A 12671-nucleotide genomic window follows, 5' to 3' on the forward strand; every position below is an offset into this window, starting at 1 on the left:
AAGGGCGGCTGCGAGAGGAAACCCGCGGACGTCGGCGCCGCGGCCAAGGTGCGCGTGCGCGGCCTCGCCCCGCCCGCCCGCGCGGTGCGCTCTGGAGCTGCCTCTCGGAGGGCGCTTTTCCAGAGCGCACGGCTGTTTCGTTTCAGGTAAATCATGAAGTCCCTCCGAGCTGCAGCTACAGCATGATAGGATAGTCGTGACGTTCAAACGACTTGACGTATGTTAAAAAAAAAATGTTGAAGTGGTCCCCGGAATTCTCGGACGGAACAGGGTGGCTCCAGTGTGCGCCTCTTTCCATCCCCCCGCTGTTCGCCTCGCCTCGCAGTTCTAGAACCCTGGCATTAGTAGAACTTGAAAAGTAACCCAATTCTGTGCAGCCGTCGCTCTCGACCTGACACACTGACTGCCAGGAGTTCAGTATCTTTATTTCTGGGTTCTTCAGGTCCTTAGACCTTTAGAGAGCAGTGATCCGGAGATTCTTAGATCTGTAATTGAGTGCTTCGCACGTCTGGAAAAGGTCAAAACAGAACGATTTCTCAAAAAGGCTGACTCAAAAGATTAAGAACCTCTAGTGTATAGATCTTCATACTAGTTATAGTTCCTGATTGAATCAGTGTTTATTTTTGAGCCTTCTAGATACCAAATTTTGTGCTAAAATAGGAAAAGATACGTATTTTACGGAAATACTTAATATTTTATACTTTCTAAGCTTTGGCAGAAGTGGCTTTTTAAAAAAAAATAATGGCAGAGGGCCTCCGTGGTGGTGAGGGGTTAAGTGTCAACGGTTCGATCCCCAGCCAGGGAGCTAACCCACATATGGTGCAGTTCCTGTCACTGAAGAGTGTATGTCAGTGTACCTGACTGTTCTGCTCCCTACTCTGTCTCTGGTGAATCCTTTCACCACACCCTCCCACCTCTGGCCTTCACCCCAGTCTTCAATAAATAAATAATTTTTTATATATGTCTGCTTTCAACACGAAGATGAGCATAGAAATAACTGTGTGCTGCAGTGTTTCTCAACCTTTCTACCTGACTCAGCACAGTACTTTTCACATTGTGACCCAGCAAATGCATATGCATAGATGTCAACATACAAATGGAAACATACGTTTTATGAAATAATACACAAGGTTTCTGTATTGCATTTCATTTCTTTAAATCGCTGGTCAGGACAAACTAAAATTGATTTCATAATTAATGGATTACAAACTAAACAACATTGGCATTTTTAAGCTGATATTAAGGACTGCTTGAGCTTTTGGTAGGCATTGATATTTTCTATTATCTGATTTCTCCTAGGTAGGTAATTATTAGTATTATTTTTCTCCATCTTAAAATTGTGAAAACTAATGCTGAGAGAGGTTAAGATATGTAATCTCCCTAGATGGTCATTTCAGAGAGAGCATGAAAGCAACTCAAATACTGTTTTGGGATGAATGAGAGCAGTTGGATATAAACTAAAGGATTTTAAAGATCTCTTCTAATGCTGTATTTGTTTATGACCCTCTAATCACTAATGGAGACACAACATGCAGATCCACATTGATCTACAGAGAACAGCTTGAATGAATTAGGTGTCCTGGTGATGAGTGTTGATACTTATCTTTTTCCTAGTCTCTTTCTCTTCCATTTCTTATCTCAGTGAATCTCTTCATTGCTCAGTTTCTCAAATTAGAAACCAGAAAGTCATCTTAATCTCAAGCCTCTCCCCCTGGTATCCACTTAGCAAAAGTCTTTCAAATCTACATTTTAATATTTGCCAGTGAAATCATTTTCACAATATTATATAGAACTGACACTATTGAAAAAAAGATTTACAAATGAGCATTTTAGATCTGCTTCTTCTGAGACCAGCTCCCCAACTATACTAATATTGATTTGATGTTGAGATGTTTAATCAAACTAATAAAGTTCTAGAATAGTAAATAATGCTGCAAAGTAGCCCTTAATATTTAGTTACCTATAAATCACAGAACCTTATCAAAGGTATATATTTCATAGCATTATGATGTACCCTTTGTGATTATAAAATGTTTGAGGAAATAGTCCATTTTAAGAGCAATGTGATACTGAGGCTCATTACCATTTCTACTCAAAAAAGGATGGATTTCATCAATTCTATGATGACTTTTTACATTTTAATATCACTGAAATTTGATTGTCTTACAATAAATATTGTTAAATTGTATTTGGCAGCATTTTTCTCAGTTGTACATAAAATTATGACTTGTTACTGGTATCTTAAGTTTCATGAAAAATGTGGTATAGCACCTATACTTTAAAATGAAAAAGAAGACTTTTTTCTAGGTGAAATAAATGAGCATCAAGAAATTAGAAGACCTAGGTAGGTATAAAAGGAGGACCAATGTTCTCAGGAAATAGAATCATAGAATTTCAAAAGTGAAAGGATCTCAGGAGACAGCTAGCTCTGATTTTCTCAACATGGATCGCTTTATATCATTACCCTCAATAGAGAGCCTATTTTCTTTTTTAAGATTTTCCCATTGTTTCATCCTTGTCAAGATGGAATCTTTAACACTATATGCTTTGGCTTACCAGATCACACCATCAATTTTATAGATAAAATGTTAAATAGAATTGGATCCAGCCAAGGTTCTATATAACACACAGCATTAGTGGTGTCCTTCCAGGCTGACATAGCACCACCACTCAAGCTTCCTGGGCATGATCAACCAATTGTGAATCATCCTAATTACTAAATATTCCCCTGCTTTGCAGTAAAGATTTTTCCTTAAGGTGGTACTCAAAAGACAGTTTTTCATGATCTGACTTACTAACTCTCTAGCTTGGATTCTACTTCTCTTAACACCATGTTGACTTCATTTTAGTTAGTTTGAAAAGCTTGTTTCCCAGTCTTTCATGCTATTCATGGACCTTGTAGTCCACTATTCCTTCTGTCTGGAATGTCTGTTATGCTCCTTATGCAGTAACTCCTATGTATGCTCTAAGTTTTACCACCAGTACTCCCTTGTTCTTTTTTTTTTTTTTTTAAGATTTATTTTATTTATACAAGAGCTGGGGTACAGGTCAGAGGCACGGGAGGGTGAGAGGATTCACCAGAGACAGAGCCAGAAACAGAAGAGGCAGACAGAACGAAAGCACTGCTGAGAGGAGCAGCGGGCGAGACAGGAGAGGTCTGCCATGCCATATGGGAATCTCCCTGGCTGGCTGGGAATCGAACCCGCGTTGCAGAGGCCGCGGACAGCTTCACAGCGCTGCACTCAACCCGCTGTGCCACTGGGGAGGCCCTCCCTTGCTCTTAAGAAATCTTTCCCTGACAAACCACCTATCTCTTCATTATATTGAAATATCCCTCTCTTCTATGCTCCCAGGTCACCTTTTGCTTCAATTATAGTACTTGCAATGTTGCACTGTAATCCTTAGAATTTCTCTCTTCCACCAGGAAGTACTTCTTTATCCCAGGCCTATTTTGGTACTCAGTATTGACTTGGTGAATTAAGTATATGAATACTATTAACTGGGGCCTCCCTGGTGGCACAAAGGATTAAGTCTCATCAGTATGAAGCTATTGGGGAGATCATGCTTAATAAGTATACTTTATTTTCTTATTCATCTTTACCCTTATTAGAAATATATTTAAAAGTCTTGTTGTCTTTAAGTATCTTTTTTTTTCTCTTGTAACTCTGTCATCATTCTGAATTTGATTCTGAGAGGACATAGCTATTATATTAATTATCCTTCACATTTTTATTTAAAAAAATTTAAAGTAGTTTTTGCAATTTCCTTTGAAGTTAGCAAAACTGGTTAGAAAGGCATGGTTACTATTGTCATTTACAGATGAGCAAATAGACTTTAGAGGTACAATATTTTGCCTAAATTTACAAGCAAGTGGTAAGGGAATCTCAATTCATTGATCCCAAACTATTTCTACTAATGTGAACATGAAAATCCCAAGTGATCAGAATTTTACTTCCTCTTTATCATTTTCGAACTCACATTTCAGCTAAGTTTGGTAAGTTTCACTGTTTATCACTAGTAGCCTATTCAAGAAAATATTTCAGTGTCTTATTATGCTAGGTGTATTGTTCTAAAGCTACAAAAGCAAGCAAAATAGACCCAATTTCTGCCTCATGGACTAGTTTGATAGGAGAAAAATAATTGCACAATTGTAAATTGCAAGGGACCACAGAAGGTACCATAGGAAGTTAATAACATTAACTGTCATCTTATGGAAATAGCCATAGGACTGGCCCATTTCGAGTGGAATAGTTGGAGGACAGTCATGTTAAGACATACTATCAGCCTCCCTGGTGGTGCAAGGGGTTAAGTCTCAGCACTATCAAGCTATAGGCAGCCACTGCAGCTGGAGTTCAATACCTGGCCAGGATGCTGACCCACATGGCGCAGCAGACCTCTCCTGTCTCACCCACTGCTCCCCTCAGCAGTATATTTCTTCTGCTCCCCACTTGGTCTCTGGTGAATCCTCTCACCCCACACACCTCTGGCCTACACCCCAGCTCTTGTATGCATTAATAAATCTTTTTTAAAAATCTTAAAAAAAAAAAAAAGACTTTTCTATCTATGCTTAGGGCAAGAAGCAACTATGGGGCCTCCCTGATGGTGCAAGGGGTTAAGTCTCAGCACTATGAAGCTATCTGCAGCCACTGCAGCATGAGTTCGATTCCCAGCCAGGGAGCTAATGCACATGGTGCGGTAGACCTCTCCTATCTCTCCAGCTGCTCCCCTCACCACTGTATTACAATAGATCTGCCTGTTCTGTTCCCCACCCTGTCTCTGGTGAATCCTCTCACCATCACCACCACTACCACCACCACCCCCGCACCTCTGGCTTGCACCCCAGTTCTTGTATGTATAAATGAATCTTTAAAAAAAAAAAAAAAAACTATGAAGGATTTTATGCCAGTAAATAAAGTCCACAATGAAAATAGAGAAACTGAGTTAGGAGCGTATTGCACCATAAAGTGGTTTAACTTTGTGTAAGGTAACAAGTGTCTTGCATGACATCAGATAATGCTAAATTTAGACTGAGATCATGCCAAGAGAGAAAGAAATGAGCATATCTGATAGTCAATACACAGACATTTAATTTTTTTAAAGATTTTTTTATTTATGCATACAAGAGCTGGGTGCAGACCAGAGGTGCTAGAGGTGAGAAGATTCACCAGGGAAGCCCACATAGACATTTTAAAATGATTGATTAGAATAGAGAGTTTATGGTTTGCACAACTGAATGGATGGTAGTGCCTTCACAGTGCCTATCGTGTTTTTTATGAGGGGACATAAATTTCTAATAAATGTAGATTTACTCGAGAACAAAAATAAAAGATTGAAAGTTAGCCATTCTAAATGAAAATCTGTAAGACACTTATTTTGGGGGCTACTTAAATGTACCGTTCAGTAAGTTTTTGTTTTTATTAAAGATTTATTTATGCATAGAATAACTGCAGTGTAGGCCAGAGGTACAGGAGATGAGAGGATTCACCAGAGACAGAGTGGGGAGCAAAGGCTAGACAGGAGAGGTCTGCAGTAGCATACATGGGTTTTGCTTCCTGGCCAGGGATCAAACTCAGGCCATTGCGATGACAGTGCTGAGACTTAACACCTATGCCACCAGGGAGGCCCTCAGTGAGATTTTTTTTTTTGGTAGTAGATAGTGGCAAAATAAGGAAGTCTTTAAAACATCAACATTTAGACTTTACAAAAGGTCACTCTTGACAAAGTACTGTTGGGTCACTCTTGGAGGAAAAAGACCACCTGAATGTTTATATCAATCACAAATATTTTCTGATGAAAGCTATAGGAGTCTCTAACATTGATAAATCATTAGTATTTATTCCAGGACACTCTCCTAGACTACACAAGAAGATCTTCATAATTAGAGGATAACAGACACTGAATACATTCATGAGTTAAATTTATCTTTTATCATAAACCAAAAACAGATTCTCTTCTCCTTTTCACGTATGTGAACCCTTCAAACAACCCAGTGTGCCCTTTGGACTTCTTTACTCAAGCACGTTTTCTTGGGGGTCTCAGGAAATAAATTACGAGAAATAGTTAACAGAGCAATGCATTCTTAATACCTTGTTAAGCAAAGCCTGAACATTCATTTAGCATGCTTAATAGATTATGGTTCCCATAAATGTCCGTGCTTCTCAAGAAACTTTAACATTTGCTAGGTTATTTATCCGAAATGGTCTGAATATATTTCTGAATATATTTCAGAATATATTTCAGATCATTTCTAACTTTATCCTTAATATGTTCTGGCTCTAGATTTCTTAAAAACTTATCCCAAACCATTTTTACTCCAACCATTTTTTAAAATTCTGATTGTAACAATTCTGCCTCAAACATTTTGATAATAAAATTAAACAGAAAAAAAAAAAAAACACAAAACTATGCCAGATTATGGAGTTTTAATTCTAAACATAGGGCAAATGTATTTATACATTGAGTACTAAGCTGAAATTATGAGTCACCTCAAATCAATGAACAAATCCATATTTATATACAATATACTACTATTGGGTCAAGATAATTTCTATATGCAATATATTAGTTGATTCTAGAACATTTCCAAATGTTCACCATTTTTCAGTTTTACTTCTCTGTGTGTAGTTCTTAATTCTCAAGAAGAACGCTACACTTTGCAAAAGATTCTCAAGGAAGGGGTTACTTAGCATTTTGAACTTTAAAGGTTTGTTATTTTGCCAAGGTGTAGCACAGTGGGTCATAATATGACAACTATATTTGCTGGGTTTTTTTTAAAGGATTTATTTATTTATACAAGCACTGGGTAGTCAGAAGCGCGGGAGGGTGAGAGAATTCACCAGAGCCAGAGCTGAGAGCAGAACAGGCAGACTGACAAATTACACTGCTGAGAGGAGCAGTGGGCGTGGGAGGAGAGGTCTGCGCACCATGTGAGACCCTTGCCAGGGCGGGCAACTTCGCAACCCAGTGCTCAACCGCTGTGCCACCAGGGAGGCCCTATATTTGCTTTAGTTAGAAAACGTGTCTTTATCTCCAACTAAGTAGCTTGAATTTTTTAAAGATTTATTTTGGGGCCTCCCCGGTGGCGCAGGAGGTTGAGCGCAGCACTGTGAAGCTGTCCGCAGCCTCTGCTGCGCGGGTTCAATCCCAGCCAGCCGGCGAGAATTCCACATGGTGCAACAGACCTCTCCTGTCTTGCCCACTGCTCCCCTCAGCAGTGTATTTAAGTCAATCTGCCTGTTCTGTTCTCTGCTGTCTCTGGTGAACCCTCTCACCCGCACATCTGGCCTGTACCCCAGCTCTTGTATAAATCTTTAAAAAAAAATTTTTTTTCATTTGGGCCTCCCTGGTGGCGCAGTTGGTTGCACGCAGCTCTGTGAAGCTGTCCACAGCCTCTTCGGTGCTGGTTCGATTCCCGGCCGGCCAGGGAGATTCCCAGATGGCATGGCAGACCTCTCCTGTCTCGCCCACTGCTCCCCTTAGCAGTGTATTTCAGTTCTTCTGCCTGTTCTGCTCCCTGCTCTGTCTCTGGTGAATTCTCTCACCCTTTCCCGCCTCTGGCTTGTACCCCAGTGCTTTTATAAATATATAAATCTTTTAAAAACAAAAACCTATTATTTAAAAAAAATATTTATTTATGCATACAAGAAGTGGGGTACAGGCCAGAGGTGTAGGGGGTGAGAAGATTCATCAGAGACAGAGTGGGGAACAGGATAGGCGGATCGACTGAAATACACTGCTGAGCAGAGCAATGGGAGAGACAGGAGAGGTCTGCTGCTCCATGTGGGTATCCCTGGCGGGGGACCAAACTCTTGCTGCAGTAGCTGCAGACAGCTTCATAGGGTGCATCTTTAACCCCTTGCGCAACCAGGGAGGCCTTGAATTCTTAACAAATATCAATACCTATGTATACATGTAAGCATTTGATTTAAGGTGAAGAAAAAAAAATAATTTCCTTCAGTAAGCCACTTAATAGGATTTTTCAGAGCTTGTTTTTCACTACTGAAAACTACAAATAAAAAGGCTGTATGCAGGTGTACAGTGAATACAAAATAAAAAGCTTGATTTGCAGTTACTTTTACTTTTAAGATTATAGTAAAAAAAATAGAAAAATATCAAAGGTAATATAAACTGAGAGACAAAATAATTTAAGAACCAGTATGCATATTTAGGCAATTTCCCTAAATACTGACCATTTTTTTATCATTAAAATATCTTGCAAAGTCCTCGAGCGTCCTTATGATGGTGGACTATTGGTGATTTGGTGGCAGGTACCCTAAGTGGTGATCCGGAGAGAGAGAATCCTAATGTAATGAAAGTACTTGAAAGTTAAAAAGCTCGTGTTTAGGTTGCCTCTTTTATAAATGACACAAAAATAATACTATTCATTTTTACATAAGTTTAAGATGGAATTATTTTCAACAGAATGAGACACCACAATGAAGGCTTCATGAATAATTTATTCCATTTGAAGTTTTGGTTTTTTTTTTTTTTTTTAAAAAGTATAAACCTTTTCATTTCCTCAATCACAATTTGTACAACTCAGTGTTATGGCATTCGGCAGCAATAGTGTTTGTTCCTTATTCTTTGTCACGTTTTTTTTTTTAAAAAAAAAAAAAAAGCAATTGGACCATATTAAATGTCACTGCTAAACAACAACTTTAAAACGCCCCTTCATAAAGTGACCAAGCTATTGAGAGGGGTGATGCTGACATGTCCAGTAATGACGTTACAATTTGTAGTTTAAATTCAGTAACTATAAGGTCCACAAATCCAGTTAACTTTGAAAACTAAAGCTATTTTAAAACTATCTGAATACATCAACCTGAGGAGTATTTTAGGTCCCAAATCCAGTTTTTTAATTAATACTCCACAAAAAAGAAAACATATATATAAAAATTTAAACCACAGTTCTGGGCCCATTAAAACACCAAGAAAAACCAAAAGGTTAAGATTTCCAGCTGATTTTCTTTTTTGGTAGGGGGAGACAAAAAAATTCATGTCAAAAACATTTTTTTCCTTAATTTAGACAAACGAAAATCTTAAGAGGAAACCCAGACCAAAACATCACTCATGCAACATTAAATGTATTAACAGACTGATATGCGATGCCATAGTGGATGAATAGCAAATTATATGATACAACAGCATTTAAAAACTTCCTTTTAATGTATTCAATTTGAACATTTTAAATAATGCAACATAGTATTCTGATATTACAGTATTAACATAGTGCTTGATTAAAGATCTGCAAATCTTTGTAGTAACACATTAAGTTAAAAAATTACCTCAGAAGGTAAATGTGAAGACGAAAAAGAATAGTTTAATACAGTAATCTGTGCCATACTGACAATTGAGTACGAATACAGCTGAGGATAGTTGACTAAGTAGTAAGAGCTTAATTTTAGTGGTTTAAGAAAAGTTTAGAAAGATTTAAAAATTACAGCTACTTTAAAATTTAAGGATTACATATAAGTACACTTGGTGGCCTTCTGGCCAAACAATAGGGTGTACAGAAATTTATTCATACAGTGTTAATTCACAGTCCTGATAACTGAATGGCTTGCATAAGAAAGGTATGGCTAGATGTTTCTCACTGGTTGGAAGCAGACATTATATAACAGGTTTTTTTTAAATGCCAAAATACTGAACTTCCACCCTGCTCTGTAATGGATAACTGCACAAAAAACAGACATTAGCACTGTTAACAAAGAAGTCATGGTGTTGGTGATCAATTGGTATAAAGTATATTTATTTTGTTTACCTATATAAATAAAATTAACCATACTTGTCTGTGACAGTACATAAGTCAGATCCATCATCCTGCATAAAAGGCTTATATTTTTTTCCTCAAGTCTCCTGACCTTTTATAATGGCTATGTAATCATTTTATATTTGAGTGTGAACTCATATATGAAGGGAAGAATAAAACCATATTAATAAATCCTGTCTATTTGAGCTATTCCCTGAATCCCAGATAAAAAGGAATTGTATATTGGGTCCCCTCCTTATAGCTCCATATAAGAGGAACTGTCAGGGAATAATTTTTTAAAAATCTATTTTCAAACTAAGGTGTAGTTACTGTAGGCTTGTTATTTTAAATAACTGAGATATAGCTTTTATGTTTTAAAATCACTATTGAGCTAAGTATATCAAAAAAGGGTAGTCTTTTTGTAGAAATTCCAAATAAGCATCTTTCCCTCAAATCTCAGACAAGTTTTTTTAAGTACAGAACAAAACATGCCAACATAATTTGTAGTGTTAGCATAATTTAAAAATGAATGTGGAGATGTGATCTTTAAATTTCAATTTCAAAATATGCTGACCCTTGGGATTACATTATAATTTTGAAGAAATGATTGAAAATCTTTGTCCTCAATTGTGTTTTCTTTATAGAAAAATCAAGATTTGCTAATTTTTAATATACACAATTTGAAGAAGTTACACTGTTAATAAGAAAGTAAAATTTAGACTAAGCATATAGTACTTACAAAACAAGTTTCAGTTAAAAAAAAAAAGTTTTGTAAATAGTTGATTTTGTCCTTGTAGAGAATTAGTGAACTAGTGAGCATACAAATTCAGAATTTTGCTAGACTGCTTCCAAGAAAGACAGGTAGACTTGGCGACTGTGAATTCAAGTTAGCAACAAAGAAGACTAACTTGGACTCTCTTGTGAGCAGCACTGTAGAAAATATTTTCAAGGGGGTAAGTCTGCATAAAAGCAGTATCTTGGCATGTGCAAACAAGAAGGGGGAAAGTTGTATTGAAGGAAGGGGTGAATTAAAGTCCCTAAAATTCAAGTCCCTTCTTTAGGGAGGTGAGAACCTCCTTGGCATATGCCCTACCTTAATCTGAGCTGTGTTACAGAAAAGTATAGACTCTGGTGTTTGGGACTGCCATCTCCAAACCAAGAAAATTAAATAAATAAAAAAGGCAAAAAGAAACAGGTTAAGTTTAGAAAATGGTTCTTAAACTAGTGGAATAGAGTCTGAATACCAGAATTCACTGAGAATCTATTTACACCACAGTTTGATTGCACACACACACCCATACATAAGCATACTCTCACACACATCCCCAATCTTTAATTTAAAAAAAAAAATAATAAAGTCAAACAATCAAGAGTGACTGCTCTTAAAATAATTTGTAAAATGCCTAGAGCTGGGCTAAATTTCAACCTTATATAGCAGATCCTGAAGATAATTTTCATAATAATATTCCCATGCCTAGATGTGCCACTGTTAAAACTGAAAAAAATTTAAGCATGTAACATTAAACACCAAAATTAGTTTAAGCATTCAGTAGCAAATGTTCTTCTTGTAAAACTAAGTTTCTTTCACTGGAAATGGCCTGAAATATTAGTCATAGCCCTAAACCATAGTACAAAATATAACTGAAGAATTCTCATTTTATTCTTAGTTAAACCACCTAACAATATCACTTGTATATTGCCATCATGTTATTCTGTAAAGGTGTGATATATAAAATGTTGTAAGACCCCGGTACCTTTTCAATTTATAAACACAGTGAACTTCATTACTGTACATGTACTCTGCAACTACAGCTTAGCTGTAAATCCTCCACACACAATGGTATGGACATTATTCCCCTCTATCCCCATTAAACTGTACATTGAGACAATACAAATTTACTGTCCCACCCACCCCCCTTACAAAAAAATAATACTCTAAAAGCAACCCTACTGCAACTTTTTAATTAAGACGATTACATATATTTTAGACCAATTGCTTTAAAGCAAGAAGGCAGTATAAACCTTCTAGGAAAATTTTTATAAAAGAGGTTAAGAAATATAAGACAATTTATACATTTAAAAACTTACAATAAATAAGAGATGCAGGCATTTTTTGAATACTAGATACTATAATCCAATACAAGAACATCTTGATGTTCTGAAGCCATATGTGGAAATTCATTGTTCCTCATGTTTCCTCTCCATGCTTTTAATATTCATTGAACATGACTGGGTACTATGGCTCATTACTTTTCACAAATACTGTGACTGGAAAAAAAAAGTTAATTTTGCTACGAAAATGTTATAATACGTTTTGTATGATCAGTCATCATCCTAAAGAGTTCAGTATAGTCAATGAAAAATAGCAGGGTTATAGCCCCTCCCCCCAAGTCAAAACAATATTTGTTGAAGTAATAAGAATTAGACCCCATCACAAATGACTTTCACTGAGAAGATAATTATAACTTAATCTTGCAGCGAAAAATCCTTTTTCCGTGTTCTTTTCTTGCACAGTTCCATCAAATGAAGATCACAGCATATTCATGATAAAGTTATATAACTGATTCAGCACCACAAAATGAATTGGGAGACATGAGCGTCTGTCCTGGATAGCAGGGTCACAGGTTAGCCAGGAGAGTGCATTGTACTGTTCCAAAACAAACCTAAAAGCAAATAAACTGTCTAAGTTATGTATTCATTTATATTGTGGATTTTGGAAGCAGCTTCCAATTATGACCATTTAAGATTCAAAATCACATCAAGAAAAGATGGAAAGTATGGAACAGAGAGCCCAAAGGGGCATTAAAGATAACTAATTTTCATAAGTTATTTTCAAAATTAAATTACGTATTAGAAAGAAAAGCACTCATTCTGAATGACACAATTTATATAGCGATCCAAGCGTGCACAACTGTTTCAACTA

General features: G+C 36.8%; 1 protein-coding gene across 1 annotated transcript in view; it reads right to left on the reverse strand.

Moving 5' to 3' along the window:
* Nucleotides 1-8205: 8205 nt before the first annotated feature.
* Nucleotides 8206-12671, reverse strand: part of MED13 (mediator complex subunit 13) — a 100092-nt gene continuing 95626 nt past the window's right edge. The window contains exon 30 of the mRNA XM_037494346.2: nt 8206-12411. Within this exon, the coding sequence (XP_037350243.1) occupies nt 12279-12411 (133 nt within the window). The 3' untranslated portion in view covers nt 8206-12278. The remainder of the gene's footprint in view (nt 12412-12671) is intronic.

The sequence above is a fragment of the Talpa occidentalis genome, unplaced genomic scaffold (assembly GCF_014898055.3).
Source record: "Talpa occidentalis isolate TD23 unplaced genomic scaffold, MPIMG_talOcc4v2.1 talOcc4.7, whole genome shotgun sequence".
NCBI classification, from domain to species: Eukaryota; Metazoa; Chordata; class Mammalia; order Eulipotyphla; family Talpidae; genus Talpa; species Talpa occidentalis.